The 19,756-nt window shown below is 30.5% G+C and overlaps 1 protein-coding gene and 1 long non-coding RNA gene across 4 annotated transcripts in view; one reads left to right on the forward strand and one right to left on the reverse strand.

Annotated features, from left to right (window-relative positions):
* LOC141451170 (unconventional myosin-IXb-like) overlaps positions 1 to 19,756 on the reverse strand; it is a 32,197-nt gene that overhangs the window by 6,357 nt on the left and 6,084 nt on the right. Inside the window, exons 4-30 of one of the 3 annotated variants that reach the window (XM_074122357.1) lie at positions 19,642 to 19,736; positions 19,195 to 19,357; positions 18,987 to 19,122; positions 18,704 to 18,894; positions 17,073 to 17,248; positions 16,791 to 16,991; positions 16,571 to 16,706; positions 16,146 to 16,344; positions 15,130 to 15,196; positions 13,360 to 13,626; positions 11,277 to 11,505; positions 10,467 to 10,624; positions 9,387 to 9,612; positions 8,941 to 9,123; positions 8,572 to 8,678; positions 8,394 to 8,498; positions 8,194 to 8,306; positions 7,820 to 7,973; positions 6,592 to 6,836; positions 5,521 to 5,801; positions 4,997 to 5,170; positions 4,545 to 4,830; positions 3,052 to 3,269; positions 2,896 to 2,973; positions 2,623 to 2,819; positions 2,227 to 2,482; positions 209 to 401 (exon numbers count right to left, since the gene is read on the reverse strand). In XM_074122357.1, coding sequence (XP_073978458.1) covers positions 209 to 401; positions 2,227 to 2,482; positions 2,623 to 2,819; positions 2,896 to 2,973; positions 3,052 to 3,269; positions 4,545 to 4,830; positions 4,997 to 5,170; positions 5,521 to 5,801; positions 6,592 to 6,836; positions 7,820 to 7,973; positions 8,194 to 8,306; positions 8,394 to 8,498; positions 8,572 to 8,678; positions 8,941 to 9,123; positions 9,387 to 9,612; positions 10,467 to 10,624; positions 11,277 to 11,505; positions 13,360 to 13,626; positions 15,130 to 15,196; positions 16,146 to 16,344; positions 16,571 to 16,706; positions 16,791 to 16,991; positions 17,073 to 17,248; positions 18,704 to 18,894; positions 18,987 to 19,122; positions 19,195 to 19,357; positions 19,642 to 19,736 — 4,834 coding nt within the window. Of the gene's footprint in view, positions 1 to 208; positions 402 to 2,226; positions 2,483 to 2,622; positions 2,820 to 2,895; positions 2,974 to 3,051; positions 3,270 to 4,544; positions 4,831 to 4,996; positions 5,171 to 5,520; positions 5,802 to 6,591; positions 6,837 to 7,819; positions 7,974 to 8,193; positions 8,307 to 8,393; positions 8,499 to 8,571; positions 8,679 to 8,940; positions 9,124 to 9,386; positions 9,613 to 10,466; positions 10,625 to 11,276; positions 11,506 to 13,359; positions 13,627 to 14,821; positions 14,870 to 15,129; positions 15,197 to 16,145; positions 16,345 to 16,570; positions 16,707 to 16,790; positions 16,992 to 17,072; positions 17,249 to 18,703; positions 18,895 to 18,986; positions 19,123 to 19,194; positions 19,358 to 19,641; positions 19,737 to 19,756 lie in introns of all 3 variants that reach the window. The other 2 variants (XM_074122358.1, XM_074122359.1) reach the window with 2 other exon arrangements.
* LOC141451199 (uncharacterized) lies at positions 15,448 to 16,981 on the forward strand. The gene is made up of 2 exons (XR_012456583.1): positions 15,448 to 15,583; positions 16,152 to 16,981. It is a non-coding gene; the product is annotated as an uncharacterized lncRNA (long non-coding RNA).

The following is a 19,756-nucleotide window of genomic DNA, read 5'->3' on the forward strand; positions in this document are numbered from 1 at the left end:
ATGTAGTGGAAAACAGCCATTATTACTCCTCGCGGAAGTAATGGAAAAGAAAAAGTAAAAGAAACTCAAGAGAAACTAAACATAGTATATAGTTTTATTAATATAAGTATGTGGTAATATTACACATTTTTATATTGGTATGCTGAATTGAAACACGGTCATACAAACACAAAATTAACCAATAATAAATAATCATAAAGAAACTTACGGTTAGATGTATCCACTTCATCTAGACTCCCATCATCTGTTGAAAGTAAGTCATCATCACTAGGTGATCTTGTAAGTGATGGAAGTGTTGATGTAAGAAGAGCCTTCTCCTTTTGAATTTCTTCAATTTTTCCCATCAGCATGGCTTCCTCTTCATCAGTTTTTACAATTACTAATTCTTCAGGTGTAAATATCTATAAAATAACGAAGATAAATTTGTACTTCATAAGTCAAAGTATTGTAATATTATGTTACAAGAACACGTATCAATTAGCCTTACATAAATAAAAATCAAAGACTGAGAAATTCGAATTTTAAGATCTATTTAAAAAACAAAAAAAATCCGAACTTTAGAACAAAAGAAGGAAATATTATCAACAAATTGTAACAACAAATCTTTTCAACTCAATCACTCAATCAATCAACCATTTTTATAATGTCAAAGAGTGCTTCTAAAAGTTAACGTAGGTTTTTATAAGAGATTACAATGCTTCATTTGCTCAGCAAAAACCGAAGAGATGAGCTATAGGAACCACGCCCATTTCAATGTTTTTGTCTTTCGAATCCCTTTAACTCTTTGTTGTCAGAGTGACTATAAAGGGCCAACTCAGGATGAGATGCAATTTCCGGAAAATCAGGCTATGCTCAAGGCTTTAGAAGAAGTCATGTTTGAGCTCAAACGCCTTAAGGAGAAGAATCATTAGAAGCTTCATCTACCTGCTGGAGTAGAAGGCAATGAAAAATCAATGAAAATAATAATTATTATTATTAATTCAAAGCACATCAACATTAAGGTCAATAGCGCCTGGAACTTTTTTCGATGTAATGCCGAAACAGAAAACACTGTTTATCATCGGACAGTGAGTAGTAAGTAAGAAGTAGTAAGTAAGAAGATAATCTAAGGGTACTTAGCTAGATTCGAATCCGGAATATCCGCATAGAAATACTACCGCTAACCACTTTAATCCCTTCCAAAATTTCTATTATTATTATTTTTTTAAATTTAAGGCGCGTCATCTAGGGTCATTGGAACCAAGAGACTTTTTCGATGTAAAACCAGGTTCCGGACAATTTTCTCTCGTTACAGGCAACATTGTCCGAAACCGGTGATATTTTCGAACTCGGGATCTCCGAGTGGAAATCCAGAAATCATCCACTGAGCTAATCCCTTCCTTTATTATTTCCATATTGCAACAATATTACTGCTTGTTTATAAAATGTTAAGTATGAAATACGGAATGAATAGTTAATTAAAATGTTAAATTTTGTGAAGTCTTAAAAACATTTTAACAAAATAAGCAAAAAAGAAATATTTGAAAAAATGAAGAAATAACAACCAAGAAAAATATATTTGCGCCAGCAATTGCCATATAATGATTAGGGATTTTTGTAAAGCTACAAATGGGAATGAGCCATTGGTTCCACACATGTTCAACAATTCTAATATTAATAATATCGATCTGTGATTTGGTCGTAACAACTCTTTCCACCAAATATCTTTATCGATATTTGTTCTGAACTAAAATAGTGCGGAACCTTCCCCTATAACCTACCGATTCAGCAGTAATAGAACCGAATGGGGAAAAAAAACTAAGAAACCTAGCTTCTAGTTACAACGCCAATAAGCAAATTTAAAGTGGCTTGACATCTTCCCAGTATTTCCGAAAACATGTTTGTAGAGTAAAATACAATCTAGCAATTGCCACAACATGGGACAATTTTCAGTTAAACATGTGAAGAGTTTCTCAAGATTTCAAGTCAAATCTGCAAGCAATTTGGAGAAGCTGTGTGAAAAGTTAAGCAGGCATGAAGCGGTACTATAAATAACTATGGTGATGTTAGTGTATTAAGATAGTTTCTTCGTATGTTATCCAATGAAATCACCACTTGCTATATCACAAACAGGAACATTTTACCCCTTGAAATTAGCCCTTCTGGAAGTCGTTTCTCCCATTGGCTGTTGATTATATAAACGATCTATTGGACAAACGTTACAAGAATGTGTAGTATAGAACTCACCTTAGAACTCCGTATGGATGACAATCTGTACGTGGCAGTATGGCAAGCAGTATCTAATGTATCAATATCAGCTAAAGTAGACCTTACTTTTCTAAGCTGTTCTGAAATTATTATTTCTACACACGTTGTCTGTCTACTTATGTCGTGCAATGAATCTTGTGCAGGAACTATTTTATTTGTTCTTAGAATGCACGGTGCGAATACTATTGCTAATGCACTTGAACTCATTCTATTAACATCTTCATGTAAAGCAACCCTGTAATAACGCGAACAAAAAAACAGAGAATTACTCTTAGCACAAGTCTGAAATATATTCAAACTTTTATTTTTAATTTAAACGTTTTTCTTTAGTTCGCAACTTCTTTAAGCTTTCTTAAAACAGATTTAAGCATTTACCTAGCTAAATGAAATATTAATCGTTCCATTAAATCAAAATTTAGTTTTGGTAGCTTTTTCAAAATTGTAAACATAGTTGAAACCTTATCTTCGGTAAGATTGGCTGCACGTAAGAAATCATCATAACAATCAAATGTTAACAGTGGTTCAGGCATTTCTCTTAGAAAACTTTTAAGGACACTTGCAAGTACATGAGCCTGTGAAATAATAAATCATAATTATTACGAAAGAAATTACACAGTTCAACATGCAAATTTAACTAATTAATCAAACCTGATAGCGCTCAAATTGTATACTTTCAATCTTCCCTTCTTCCATTCTCGCTTTCAATTCCCTAACTTTCGAACTCACCTGTTTATTAATACAAAAATATATATATTTTAAAAGTGTTATATATTAATAAAGTTAACCTAATCAAAATTAACTAACCCCCGATTTTCTGTAAATTCCCTCAGTATAAAGGAAGTACATTTCTATGGTAGTAATCAGTCGGTCAACTATAAGTGGAATTTTCTCATCTGCTGAAGTTAACTGTTGTAGAGGAACTCCGAATACTGGATGAGGACATAATTTTGGTACTATAACTTCTTTACTACAAATTGCTACAACTTTTATATAACACTTTTTGTGACATGTCAATTTGCAATCTGAAAGAAACATATTTATCAGAAATATGAGCAATATTGCAAGCATCTTAAACAAAACCTAGTTTATTTCAATAAATAAAAAAATAACACCTAGAATCATACAATGTTTTCAAGATGAGAAGCTTAACGAAAAATTAAGTAGAAATGTAGTGATTAACGTTGGCATTGTTTTTGAATAGCCAAAAATAGTTATTTTTCTATTGTATATAAACATTTTTGGAGGAATATAAACAAGCATGAACTGCTCGTGTTTCTGTATAAAAACAGCGTCTAAGCAGCATAGAAATTAACAAATTACACCAACATCTCAGGCTAAAATTTAATTGGTCGTGGATCTCTCTTTCTTAAATCCTCTTAGCAGCCTGCTAGATTCCTTCTACAAAGGGAGATTTCTACAGAGAAATTTTTAAATCATTTTGAGCTTCTACTATTGTTGCAATTCCTCCTTCTTGGCACAAGGTTCCTAACATAATCACTACCTCCAGCCAGTTATAACTCAGCAAGATGTTAAATTGTTTTATCTCCGTGAATCTTAAACAATTCCGCTGATATATACTATCTAACCCGGGAGTTTTTGCCAAATCTTTTTTGAAAATGTGGTTAGGTCCGAAGTGCTGGATAATATTTTTGATCTTAACCGTCATAGCAGGCATATTTCTTGTATCCCTAATCGGTTTCGGTTTTTCATCCATCACCAGAGATAAAGTAATCTATTTAGTGAAGAGATTTTGACTTCACTTATGTTTCCATCTCGCACTACACTTGCCTACTCAGTGAGAGAGGTTACACATTAACATTTTGAATAACAAGCTCACAAAAACTTCTCCTTCAACCTGAGAAGATAAACTGCCTATTCGTATTGGCCATCAGGTTGGTTTCTATCTATCGTTTGAATGTTAGTAACAATGATTCTTTTAAAGTATGTTGCAGTAAGCTCATAGGAGGGCCTTCGATTTTTAATGGTTTACTCCATTTGCTAAAAAGGTATAGCTTTGCTAGGAATGTTATGTACTGATATTCCAAGTTGGTTTAGAACCATGCATAAAGTGTACCGATATGAGGCCTATTCTGGTTTCTGGGAAAGGAAGGTGGAGCTGAAACCTTTTGATTGCTATATAAGTGATATTGGCAAAATCAAATTCAGCGGGGAATGAAAATGAAAACTTACAAAATAAAAAAAACATATTGAACACACAGGGGTGATAACTTATAATCTAATACGATAATATATTAAATACCATTATTAATCAAAACGAATAAAAATAAATTACGTACTTTGACAAACAAGTCCTCTTTCTATAGGCCACATGAAGAATGAACTGCATATTTCACAAGCAGTTGGTATATTAATAATTGTCAATACAAAATGATGACCAGCGTGCATAACTGGATCTTCAACTTTTCTTTTTTTATCTTTCTTTCTTTTGGTTTTTCTTGGTTTCTCCTGTTCTTCTCTCGTTATTGTCATAAATTCATTCATAAATCCTCTAAAAGCGTTTACACCCATTGTAACTGGAAAATCAGATCTCATATGTTCTTGTAAGCGTACAGTTTCCATGACCTGAAAAAATAATAAATTTTTTACAAAAAAAATTTAATTGAAGATCTGGGGCAGAATGGTCTCAAAAACATGAGTGAAACCACACAGCTTTCCTGTTTCTCATGATAGTGATAAATTGAAAAAAAAAATAAATAAATAAAAACAATCCAGATTAAACAATACTCACATGTGAAAAATTAGCTATCAGGTCTTTATATTTAATATTTAAAGCTTCAGTTCCTTGTTTATTCACTACACTATAAGTTGCTATAAGATTATCTTTAAATTCTCTCAAAGCTTGCTTGAATACCATATCTGCTTTGGATGGTTTTTCTCCTTCAGCCAATTCTATTTTGTAAATCTAAAAATTAAAAAAATATTTTTGTTTAAAGTTTAACCAAAATAAACTTTCCTTGAGTATTCAAGTTTTATCTTAAACAAGTTCATTAAATATCATTACAAAAAACTAAACATTACTTTCATTAATGAATTGCAACACTCAAAAATAAACACCAGAATTCGAAGCCTTAACCTCAAAATAATAATGGTTAAAAAATTATTTACGCTGTATTCTACATTAGATACTATGATTCCCTTTTTAAGTTCTCCTAATTATAAAAATGAATTTAAAATTAGTGGAATTAAAACTTTTAATCGTATATCGAATAATCGTTAACGAAAATCATAATTATTTACAAAAAAAACAATTACCTTTTTTGTGATAAAATCTTGCATTAGTTGTAATTCTTTTATTCCAGAAATTATTTTATCAGTACTGTCCGTAAATTCAGAAGTACCCTGCAAATTAAATTTAGCCTGAGCATGAGAATGACTGCTGCCTCCAGTGCTTGCCTGTACGGCACCAGCTAGTAATCTAGCTGATTTTCTTGATTGTTTATTTTTTCTACTTCCACTTCCTACAGAAGGATGACATGGTAACTGCAGTACACCACCATTTTGGATACATTTTGTGTGAAACAATTGTTTGCAATCTATTTAAAAAAAAAAAGCATAAATTAGACAAGTATGTTCTAATCTCTTAAATGAATCTATTGTACAACATTATTGATAAAGGGACTTACGTAATAAGCTAAGCAATATAAATCGCTAGATTTACTTTTGATGTTTAGTTTGTGCAATTGAAAGTAAAGGTAGGAAGGAATAAAAGGTTATTAGCACATGTAAATATGATGAGCCATACTTTGGCGTGAGATTGTTAAACCTAAATAACTGTAACCGTCAATTATCACTACATTCCCTGTGAGTGAAACGTTCGTCATGTATCTCTTGGATGAAAACGGAGTACTAAATCCCTAGAGTACCATTTTTGATCCAAATCTTACTTAGATTTGCATAATTTGGATGGATTTACACGAGAAAATAAATTATACAGAATTATGCGACACGGATATTGTAGTTAAGGTTAAATTTAAATAAAACATAAAACGAGGATGATGTGCAATAGAACGAAAAAAGCTTCGCAGCCTGTTTCTTCTATAAATACGGCGATAATCTTTTCTTAGCGCTACCGAGAACCAATACAGCATCTTTAAATTTGGGAGAGTTTCTTCAGAATATCTAGAGAAAACATTGGAGAGGAGGGATGTGTTGCACCAGTTTAGTAAACCTTACTGAAACCTCTCAGTAATGAAAGCATTGTCGCAGATGTTTGAGAGATGTAGATATTCTCTACAGCTCTTTAGTGTGGCACTGAATAGTAACGTCTTACAAAAATGTATATCAATATTGCTGAATTATCATAAGGTCATATAAAATTTGTACCTGTGCATTTATGTCCATGGGTAAGATGTAGCATTGGTTCTAAGCAGGATGAACAGCAATCATCTTTATTTAATCTTCCAATTTTTCTAAAACTGTGTCCTGCTATTGTAAACATAGATGTTCCTTTCCATTCCAATAAATCTGCAGATGGTGAATGAAGCTGAGTGGGTTGCTGGCTGGCATTACTGTGCTGATAATGTGAAGGCTCAGGACCGCTGTTGCGTCTTTTGAGCTCTTGACCTCCCCTGCACAAATATTAATCACTGTAGAAAAGATAAAAATGAAATACCTGAATTCATTAAACACTTCCAATCTTGGCAATAAGTTATTCTATTAAAAGAAGTAGATGTTAATTCAGTCTGATAATCCAATGTTATTTTTTTCTGTAATTTGTTTTTCTAACAACTTTTTGTAGATACAATTTATTTTTAAATATCATTGTATAATATGTAACTATCAGACAATAATTTGGCTATAAGCTAAACTTTTTTCATACTTACTAAGTGAAAAATGCAATTATAAACCAACATTCTAAGGAGAAACTTATCATCAGCACCATAAAACTAAAGTCTACAACTAAAATGTAATTTTGAACAACAAGAAGTGCTTTCCTGAGCTAGAAATCTATCTAAAAGTCTAGTGGGCGTTATACCTATTGATAGATTAAAATTAGAGATTTATTTTCGTTATAAACTGTTTCATTTAGCATAGACACAATAAAACGTCGCACTAAACGTGCAAGAGGCAAATAAATTTGCCTCATCAGCAGACGATGGATTTAATAATATAAATACGAGTATATTCGACGCCTAATTTTCTAAATTAAAGAAATTCGAATAAGAACAAATTATAAATTGTTACAGTGTTTAGCTAGGAAATAATAAATATCAAGGAAAATTTAACACTCCCACTACCTCTTTGAATACGACCAAACCAGAAGGTTGCCACTCCTTCTTTTCCCATGTTTTTTTTTTATTAAACATAATCTACTAAATAATAATTATAATCGAAATTTTCTAATTGTCCAATTCACACATTAGAATAATTACACCGATATTGATAATCATTACAAACTTTTTAATACAAATTATAAATTTCCTCACCTAACCTAAAAACTTTGAACCAAACAAAGTTAATAAATTGCATATTCTAAAATTCTGTTATTAAGCAGAGTTTTAAAAAAAATTATGTAGGAATAGATATATTAAAAAAAGTTATAAATTATTACAGAGCTAATTTATTGGGTGGTTTTGTCGAGTTATCCCTACGACGGGGTAATCTTGGAGGGGGAGGCATACATTTCATTTCCTTCCACAAATTAGAGTCACCAGTTTCCATTTCACTGTCACTATGTGCTCCACTTGTTGGTTCTAGATCATTTCCTATTACACAAAAAAATAAATAAACAAAAATAAGAATATAACTTTAAACACATCAGGTAAATGAAGTCACAACGTATTACTACTACTATTTTCCAACTTAACTGACAATTTTTTTTTGATATCACGTTATTATGTAATATTTTCAAATTTTTTAATTATTTTTTAAATTTTATTTTTGATTTTTAATTACTAATTCTGTACTTATTGATTTTAAAATTACCTGCAGCTATAAGTTCATCAGAACAATTCCTTATTTCAGAAAGCACTACTTTTCTTGGTGAAACTCTTCTTCTAAATTCAACGCCCAAAATTTCTTTATTAGGGTCTCCAACTCTAAATTATTAATTAATATTTTTTACAGTGAATAAATTTTTTACATTTAAAACTAAGAGAATTGTATTTTTTTTTTTTTTTTACTACCTTAGAGTTCTATTTTCCTGGCTTTCGGCCAATTCACCAGCGTCTACAGCTCTTTCTTTTTTAATAAAATTTTCAGTTAAGTTCAATTCTTTGGCAAAATTTTCTCTGAAAATAATGAAATATAAAAAAATTCATAATATTTCCTAAAAGTAAATAACAATCAATAAATGCTACTCACTGAGTGGTCTTGTCCGGCGGTTCTTCTCGTTTTAATGTTGGGCTTTTAGGGATTGTTTGTTTTTCTTTTTCTTTTTTGTTTTGTTTTTCACTTAATTTCAATTGTATCTACATTAAAACAAAACAAAAATAATTAATGCACATAACTAAACAGATCTCTATTTGTTAGAAATAATGAAAAGAAGAAATCCCAATACTCGTAAGAGCAGAAGAAATTGAGTAAGTGATAAATTATCTTTTTCTATGATTAATTTTGAGTAAAATCAATAACAATTTTATGTAATTAAAAATAATAATAATTTACTTCTATAAAAACAGTTAACTTCTAAAGATTTTTCCAAGTTTTCAGATAAACCTATGTTTTACTTACAAGATCTTTTATTTTTCTACGTACAAGGTAACCACGCACATGAGCCTGAAATATTATGACCCTTGTTCTTAGTTTTCTATACCACGCAGAATTTGTATGAGATCTCCAGGCTCGTTGTATTTTTGAAGCAGATATGTTCCACTGGCGTTTTTGCTGTTGAACCATTACCATTCTCCAAAATGCCTAAAAAAATAATTTAAATTTTTAAATACACAAAAAGGTCAATAAAGATTCTGAAGTTAATTAAATTAAAATTTTTTAAGAACTATATAGCTTTAATATCTCGAGAACTTTGTTTACACAACAAATATCTTCTTAAAGCGAAAACGTTGAGCCTCATCAGGATTTAAGATTAACTACCAACGTTTAGTAACCCTCAATAACAAACTTAAGCATAAAACCTAAAATATCATAAATAAAATGTACTATTAAAGTTTTACTTTTACCTGAATTGTAATTGCAGCTGCTTTTAATTTGAGAAAGCTAGCGCGTTCTAGTACAGATCTAAACCATCTTTGAATTGTAATTATGCTAGCCATTATCTGTTGATGAAGTCTGTAATCTAATTTTACTTTTTCGCATTCTCGCATGAATATTTTACTGCTACCAACTTGATAGTTATCACGGTTTAAGTTCAGTGTCAAAAGAAAACTTCGTACATCACTTTGAGAGCTGAAATAATAATTATTATATATTTTTTTTATAGCTATATGTACCAAGGAACAAACGAAGAATTTCGGAACTGGAAAAACAGTGTCACTCATTATCGAATGTTCGAGGGCCTCAAACAACACTTTGAAGAAGTACCCAAAATTCTTTGTGATAAAATGCTTAGTTATAAATAATAAAGCAGGAATAATTGATAAAATAATTAGAATTTGTGCTGACAATCACATTAAACTCTTCTTCTTTTTTTGAAGGACTATTGCCGGTCATTAGCGCCGAGCTATTTTATATTTTGTAAATACTTATTAAATAATTAACTATTAAATAATTTCGCTAATTTTTATTCGTCGTGGGACTCAAGTGGTTTCTATCTCTGACCAATTTTGGTCCTTCTTCCAACATTAGAGTTGATTTATAAGTTTGGTGAAGAGAATTCGAATACAACTATGTTTTTGTCTCGCACTTCACTTTCTGATTTGTCAGTCTCAACACTGAGGTAATTAAGAAAATCGATGAAAGTCCGAAACCGATCAGGAATACATAAAACGTACGTGCTACTAATAAATATGACGATATTGCCCTGCATTGTGGACCTAACCAAATTTTCAACATATTAAATTGCAGTAAAATCATTTATCGTTTTAAGGTAAAATGCGCAGGACAAGATCACACTTGGTCTACCGTCAAAGTAGATAGTAAAACATTGTGTTAACTGCTCTATTTTTTACTTCTACAGTTTGCGCTATAAAATAATTTTAAAATAAACGGACAAATAAAAGAAAGAGAACTGATCACAGTAACCGATGAATTAACATATCATTTGCCTATTTTTTACAAAAAAAGAAGAAAAAATCACTAACCTTAGAAGACCTTTAGGAAGAAGTATTCTATACAGTTGAATAAATTCATCATACGTCAGTCGTACATTGTATCCAGCTTGCCTGATTCTCACTGTTTCTAGCATCCCTGTATAGCGCAACTGTCTTTGAACAGTTTCATCATCAAATGTATTGGCAACCTAAATAAGTTCATTAATGAAGAATTAAAACTTTTACAATCCCACAAAAACTTCATCATTTTAATAACTAATTATGTGATTTAAAAATATGACTGTGAAAGAGTAAAGAAGAAAGCGACAAGATGAGTACTGTTCTCTGGTAACAGAATTAACTTTCATGATGCTGCCATGTGCACAACGAATTAAGTCTTTTTGGAGGTATCTTACAACCCAATGAGTTAATTGAAAAAAAGATTTTGGTGGCTGTCTCAAGTCTGTTGAATAAGTTTTTCAAACAATTCCGAATGAGAACCAGACTGATTTTTTAATCTTCCAATGTCAAGCAAGCTTGGTACTCCCAATCAATAAGCCAAAATGAGGATAGACCGCTCTAAACGCAGAAGGATTTTTTAATTTTCTAGCCATGTACAAAATTCTTTGAAATCTGAGAATAATTTGAAAATAGTACAGGGCAACTTTTCAGATCCGTTATCAAATTCATTGATTTCAAGTAACAGAATGAATGAGTAATGCTTGTAAGTAAAACTTCAAAACTATATATAGACTATATAAGTCTAACTTATTTACTCTTCACTATAGACTGCTAAAATTCTTAAACGTTTAAACAATAAGTATGAATAAGAATATTTCTTATAATAAAAGATTTCCTTACCTTATTGCTGTTACTTTTAATACATCGTATAAAAAAAGGATTGGCTTGGTTTAATGTATCCATCAGACTATGTAAAGATTGTTGAAATTGAGCAGTCACTGTCATTGGTTGTTTTCTAGCTTTTCCCATTTGTCCAATACTCTGAGTTCTTCCAGCTAATGTTTTTACACTTTGTAAATTTTTCAGTCCCTTTTTACCACGCTCTCTTGGTCTAAAAGACTTGTTTTTCCTGTTTTTATAAAACATTTTGAATTTTAATTTTAAAGGATAAAATAAACTAGTCACTTAAATACTAGGAGCACTTTTAAATTTGGGCACCAAACTGACAAATTTTATTCATTTCCACATTCAAAACAGACAAAAACATTAATCACATTTTGAAAATGACAGCCTTCTCCTAAAAGTTTCAATAATGTAGGTATGAAAACTATTTAAATAAATCTACAAGCTATTTGGTCAACTGAATTGGAGAAAAAATAGTCGGATTTGAAGAAAAGCAGCTTCAATTTGCTAATTTCAAAAGCACTAAGTTAACTCATTGTACAATATTACTTCCTGAACGCTTTCAATGTTCTAAAATAGGTTTTAAATAATTTCAAAAGAAAAACATTTTCTCATTGACTACGAACAATGTAATAAGAATTGAATGGGGAATCAAACATACCAAAAACGTCACAACTCAAATGATTTCCATATGATTTTGGAAAAAGGAAAGAAAATTTGAAGTATAAGCCTTATCTATTTTTGAATTTAAAGAAATTAATAACTGACAAAATCAATTTTAAATAAAACTGATAATACTGGAATAATAAGCGCAAGAAAGAAACAGAATATATTTCCCCCAAGACAATTGTCGTTTTTAGGTTAACAAAAACATTTCAGCTTCTCTTTTTAACCTCATAAATGTCTTTCTGAATTTATTTTTCTTAGAAAGCACTTTAAGATCTTATGTCACTAATGTAGAGTATAGTGCGTCACGTTAATTTTACTTAACAAAAAAAGGTAATTAACATCGTTGCACTATACAAAAACCACTATCTGTACTAGTTAAATGTTCTCTAATTCCGCTTCGATCAATCAAGAGAAGATTGAGAGTTTCTAATTGTTGAGAAAGAAAATAAATAATCAGTTTGTAGAAATGTTAAATGATCGCGATAAGTTCAGAGAGCTAAAATTTATCCACGTAATCATTAACGGGATATAAGCTCTTCCAACTTCAGTGAATTTTGACAAAAGCAACCATCTTTAAGAGGTTACAAACTCCTTAAACAATGAGAGGTTAATAAATAAAAGAAAAGCTAACCCCTTCATATCACTGGGGCGCTTGTACACTGCTAATTGATACTCAACTCAGAATAATCAAAATCAAGGATACGCGTTCTGTTCCTCGTAAAGGAAGTCAATTATGGAGTATTTGACTAGAAGACTTAATTGAATCTAAAGTGTAGACTATTTCTTAAAAAAAAGTAACATGTCTCTGAGATAAAGATCTTAGAAGGCAGTTCTGAACGACCAATTGGGGAAGAAAATGCATCTATGTTCAAAGAAATATCCTCGGAATATTAACTGGACAATGTAGCAATAGACTTAGAAGACTGGAGAAGGTGATGAATGAATATAAGCTGTAGACTCAATCTACAACGCCAATGAATCTTAACTAGTATCAGTTCTCATAATGAATTCTTATTATTGAAAATTTAATCGTGAAATTTCAAACCGAAAGTGCTGAAATGTGTAACAATTTTATTATTAAACAATTTAGTGAATAGCATGCACAAAATAAATACAAACTAACAAATATTCAATGTTACAAATGAACGGCAAAAATACACTTATCTGAAATGGCATATTTATAGAAGCATCTAAAAAAGCTAATATGACTTCTTTTTTTTCACTGCATGCTACATCAAAGTGAGATTAATACAAATAAAATATCAAAGCTCAAATTAAGCTTCTCTTGCAAACTAACCATGATTATTGTTTAGGTGAATTTATGAAAGTGGATAGGTGATTGGATGTAAATACTTATATAAAATAAAAATAATAAGCCCGTCACCTATATGACAAAATAGTTATTACATACGCTACTATTTGAGACGCCCTTTCGAAAACTTTAGCCTCACTTGGACATAACACTTTATGTAAAATTGGTTTATCACAGATGTTTTCTTTTATTTCGTTGTTACTCTTGAGCATACGATTTGCATATTTCGTTGTCGTTGTTTCGTTTTCATATTGTAATGACTGATTAATTAACTGTTTATAGTTTATAATATTTTCCTCTTTCTCTAATGACGTCAGTTGCTTTGTTGCACAGTAAGTCTTCATATTACCATATCGAGGGTTGAATCTAAACATTCAGCTATGTTAATTGTCACATCATTTCCACTAGTTAGTTTCAGAAAAGTTTTTTTTTTAAAGGGTATTTTTTAATAATTTCCTTACATAAATACGCTAAATATATGTGAAAGGAAAACAGTTTAGAGTACAAAAAAAAATTCAAATGATTTATTTAATGAATTAAACCTATTTTAAAAAAGGATCTGATTAAGTTGTAAAAACAAAAAATAGCATGTCCCAGCCATAGGGAACCAGACAAAATATATAAAGAAACTTGTAAGTATCCATATTCATCGAAGAACATGTCTCACCCGAGTTATGGGCCCCTTTTCGCAGGTGGTCTTAACAAAATAAAGATAATTCATAAATCATTACAGCAAAACTGATGGTTTCTCTTTAGTATATTCTACAAGCGTTGATTGCTTTCCTATTGCAATTGCGTCAAATTTTCGAAATATATTAAATCACATTTAGATATAAGTTATATTAACGCTTTGAGACCCCGATTCCGATGAGAGAGTTTTAGAAACTTACAATCTGTTATAACTTTCGTTATAAGACGCCTACGAAGAAACTAAATATTATTTTAAAAAAAGATAACTCCGAAAAAAGTCCCAAATGCGAAAAATGCGCACAAAAATTCAATACATTTTTACACATTCAACGAAATATGTTCTACTTTCTTTAATAATTTATTTCACCATCAGCAAAAACTTCCAATATGATTTTTGCATTACATCGAATTCTGAATACAAAATCTGCTTTAAAAATATATCAAACCTACAATTAGTTCCTTTTAAAAGGGGCTCTTACTACTCTCTTCCCCATCCCCCCATAGAACAGTTTTAGAACATATAACAAAATTATCCTTTAAAAAATTAGCAAACTTTCCAATTAACCAACAGTTTATGTAGACTATGAACAGCATATCAAGAAAACATTGCTTTGTATATATACTTAATATCTAAACAACATATATTATAAAATAATTGTTTTGTCATAAAACGGTTTATTATCATAAAATAATTAAAATGTCTTAAATATACAAAAGATGGTTAACAAAAATTAAACTGACAGAAATCAGATTAAATTTTTACTTCATGCAAAATAAAATTAAAATAAAACGTTTAAAAAATATTAAATTAAAAATCGACGAAGAGTTGCAATACATTGATATACAATGTGCTTTTTAATTTTCCACTTACGCAATCCTGTTAACGGTTAGATTAACCGCAGACATGGTCACTAGGTGGCTACACAGAACATAACCAATTGTGTACCAAAAAAAATTTATATACTTTTAACATACTAAAATAATGTAATAATTAGTAAATTAGTTGTAATAATCTTTTTTACCGAATCGCTGAAAGTTCTATCATTAATAAGTTAATTGAGATATTTTTTATTTATTTATTTTATTTTTTTATGAAATTTAAAAACAAATCAAACCAAGACAATGATCTTTTCGTTTAGTAAAGAAATATTTAAATTCAACAAATTAACTGAAACCAACCTGAGAATAGTGTCATTAGGTGTATGATTTCGATAACGATTGTGCATTGTACTTGGTTTATTCCCATCTGAAAATTAAAAAAATAACAAAAAACTGAAATACATGATTTTAAAAAGTAAGTTCTAATCTAACTAAAAATAAATAAATAAAATAAAAACTAAAAAATCGTGCTTAATTAATCCTTGGTAAGAACTTAAAAATAAATATACAGTAAAAATGCATAAATTCCCATGACCTCTACATAGTACAATTTGACCACTCGAAAAAAACTGGTATGAAGGACTTTCTCTTACATTTTTTTTTTTTAAGTAACAACATTTATCATGCATTTTATTCGACGTAACACCTAAGTTTTTGAATCCCTGACCGGTTTAGTACTTTCATTCACCATCAAAAGTAGATTAATGTGTGAAACAGAAAAATAATTCTCTGCAACGTTTAATAACTTAATACAGTATGTAAGAAATTAATATAAATACTTTTGAATGTAGGATCTCAGTGCTGGATAATATTGCTGATTTGATCTATCGAAGCAAGCAAGCATGTTTATGTAACCCAGCCCTGTTTCGTATTTTTATCCATCAGAGTTGATTAATCAGTTAGCTGTAGAGAATTTGACTACAACTATTTTCCATAGGGGCATATTTCGTAGGAATAAAATACATTAAATTATATATTTGTACTGAATGTAGCTCTTTGATGTTTTCGAAGCTTTTGATTGAAAGTAACAATACAGGAATGTATTAGAGTAATAAGTAACAAATAAAAAAAACTAGAGTGCAATTCTGAGTAAAAGAAATTATGAAAATTATTGCACATGAATTTTAATTGATCGGTTCATTAAAACGACTCAAGGCACTGAATCATAAAGAAAAATAAATTATGAACTAAGGCTTAATGGCATTTTTTGAATGCGCATGTATCAAAAACTAACATTTAGAATTATTCTTTGGTTTAAATTTTGGCTAACTTACGTATTATTCATAAATTAACATTTTTTATTAATTTTCTTTTACCTCTAGAAAGACGATGTTTACGGCCTGCTTCATGAAAAGCAAAATAACCTCTAAAGAAAGCTCTAACAATAGCCCATCTGAATACAGCTACTGGATCGGCGCCGACCAATTCTCTAACAAATGCCATATTAGAATTCTTCAAAACCCCAACTATTTCTTGTCGCATAAGATCTAAATTTTTCTCTCTCATTTCAACAACCTAAAATGTCAAAAATAATGTATCATTAAAAAAGCTATCGAAAAACACAAACTTAGGAGCTATTAATTGAAAATGAATTTAAGTAATGATAAGATTTTAAATTAATTATTTTTCGGTTTAATGAAGACAGAACAGGAAGAGCTACATCTAGTTATATGCCTTTACAATATACATTAAACTTTTTTTTAAAAAAAAATACACTATTATATATTCGTAACCACATTACCTGATACTTCACTTTCCCAGCATAATGTCGAACAATAAAAGCAGCTTCTCTTTTTTGAGGCATTTCATAAAACATATTTTCTTTATGAACAGAATTGAATTTTTGTAAAAGAGTTTCGTTGGAAGCACCTGGGAAGCTTGAATACGTCATCAAAATTAGAAATAAAATAAATTAAAACAAGATATTATTTCAATGGACAGATAACACAGTAGTATCTTACTTGCACTGATCGTCTAAAACACAAAGTAAACCATTTGGTTTTCCTTCAATCAAATGTAAGCACGCGGAATTATCGAGAAAATCAATATCTCTCCATTTGATGCCTTCCTTTCTGTATTCTTCTTGTTCATATTTGAATACATGCTGGTTGAAGTAATGTTGTAAATGCTCATTAGCATAATTTATGCAGAACTGTTCAAAACTGAAATTTAAACCAAATGTACATGATCTTAAATTACTAAATATGGATTTAAATTTTAAAATTCTCTTTTCTTTAACAAACCTATTGCACAGTCCGAAATCTTCAAATCCAAATATATCTAGAACTCCAATTGAATTTCCTTGATGTTCTCGAAGAGTATCTTTTTTAGAAAGAAGTGCATGGTTCACTTGTAGTACTATCCAATCAAACAATGCTCCATACAAACACTTGGCCATGGCATCTCTAGCAGCTATTGCCTGCAATAGTGATAATTCTAATTAAATTTTTTCTTCGTAATGGAACTAGGAACTATTCTCATGGAGTTTTCCATATTTATTCAAAGCCAGCACGAGAAAACATTCCCATTTTGTTCTGTGCTGCCCAATATCTGTTGTTCTTTGCCCTCTCCCCCTCTTTCCTTCGAAGAAGGTGCATATAATGTCGACAAGCTCGCAATTTATCTTTTCTTGAAACACAATTAGTAGACGTCATTGTGTAGAAAGCCGTTTCTTTAAAGATTGACCTGTCGTGTGGCTCGTCGAAATTTCGAAATTATTAGTGAATGTAGTCCTTGAGAGGAATCACTCTAATCGTGAGAGATCGTAGATAAAAACTTCGGCCGTTTTTAGTCTTGCTTATTCTATAAAGATAGGCAACAGTTCGCATCTCCAAGTTATAACTTAATTCAAACATTTTTTTCTTATAAAACACTTATGAATCTTAATTCATGATTAATCAGAACAATACCAGTAAAAATAGGAGTGAATTTTGAAAGGGGTGAGTTTTTAAAAAGTAAAGCAATGCTAAACAAAATTAATGAAAATTTAATGCAGTTAAATTACTTAAATGATATCAATCGTAATAAGATGTTTTTCGAACGTTTCTGTATATAACAGAAATATCGAACTGAAGTATGAATGAAATGTTGGGTACTTGCTGATTTGTCATTGAATTTTCCTGCCTTTCGTCGTTAAATCAACCGTTATACATAACTTTTTAAACCGTATGTTCTTTTTAAGTACATTTTTGTACCTTATGGGTAGTTCTATTTGCAGTTTCATAATCCTATTACGAAAAATATTTACACATCATACAGATCTCTGAACATGATCTCCCTGCATATAGTTTGACTTTATATCGTGCAAAATCACTCCTACGGCCCCTCGTCGTTTTTCAACCGGGGTTTAGAGTACGCCCCAATCTTGGGGCAAACTAAGATCTTAAAATATTAAGTACAGCGTAGTGACACCCAAACGACGCATCAACATAATTAATAGTGAACCGAATTACACTTCATTCACCTTAATCGGTTCACGAATCTATAATTTGAAACGATTGCAATAAATTCCCTTAGTGGATGTAACGGCATGATGGCACTGCAATGTCACCTAGAGAAGCTGTAACCTCTGCTTCCTGGCAAATTTTATCAAATTCGGGCTAAAATTTAGAATTATTAATAATAACAGTTTTAGATGGAGCCTTATTTAGTGGGGCAAAGTCCCTTTCTTAACTATGTAAAGCGTCAAGACCTCCAACAGTCATATTTACATAAAATTTTTAAAAAGTTAGTCTTTTTCCTCGCTCTCTTATCCTTATATCGTTACCAAAATGCCTTCATTGATGTACCAACTGCTAATTACGGTATATCTAACATCAACCATTACTAATTACTTGGATTAACATCTAATTAAATAAAACAATGTTCATCTTACTTCTGCAGGTTTATAATTAATGACCAGCGTTTCGCCAGAAGCTCGCGCTCTTTTTGCTGTAAGTGCAGCTAACAAGGTTTCTTGTTTAACTCTCAATAATTCGGATATCAATAAGACTATTTCTGAATTCTTCACTCCAACTGCTTCATCATGGTGGTAGGCTGATTTCCGAGGTTGAAATTCCACGTTTCCTAGAAAAAAACAAAACAAATGTGTTTAAATCTATTGTTTTATGGTCATACAAGATCAATAGGTATAAAAAACAATCCATTATTCTTAATACCTAATAGAAGTACTGCAGAGAGAACAGAAAATAACCTCCTCTGTTTTTCTGCAGTAAATCCCACCATTTCCATTGACTGTTTTAAGCGAGAAAATTCATATTTTTCATCCACATTATCCAAAACGTAACACCCACTCTGAAAAAGAAAAGTTCTAGTGATTAAAATATTAGAGCAAAACATAATTTAAATAAATAAATAAATAAATACCCTATTTAAATAATTGTAATACTCCACAGTTTGTAAATGGAGTTGCTGTTTATCGGTGTCACTAGCTCCAGCTAATAAGTAATAGAACACATGATAATTACGTTCATTTCGCCCTTGAGAACAAATACGAGACTTCTCTAAAAGGTATTTCTGTACGACGGCGCTGAAACAGTATTGTATTTATTAATTCACCGGATAGTGAAGTAAGAAGCTAATAAAAAGTGAAACTCTTAAGGCACAAAACTGAATAAAAACCAGAATCACAGAGTGGGAATCCAGTGCACAATCTATAGAACTAATAATAATCCCTTTCCTAAAGCAGAGATTTTTGTTTGTAATTGTGTCATTGATTCATTTTATGTTTGGTTCTTTTATAAATTAATTATTAAATCTGAACATTATTTATAATTTATGATCTTTATAAATTGAAATAAGATAACTGCTTACCCGTGTACCATGCCATTCTCTTTATAGTTAACCTGTATAAATTTTCCAAAACGGCTAGAATTGTTGTTATGGGCTGTTTTAGCATTTCCAAAAGCCTGAAACATGTATTTTTTTT

This window comes from Rhodnius prolixus, unplaced genomic scaffold, assembly GCF_049639745.1.
Source record: "Rhodnius prolixus isolate KJV_2025 unplaced genomic scaffold, Rpr scaffold_8, whole genome shotgun sequence".
Taxonomy (NCBI): domain Eukaryota; kingdom Metazoa; phylum Arthropoda; class Insecta; order Hemiptera; family Reduviidae; genus Rhodnius; species Rhodnius prolixus.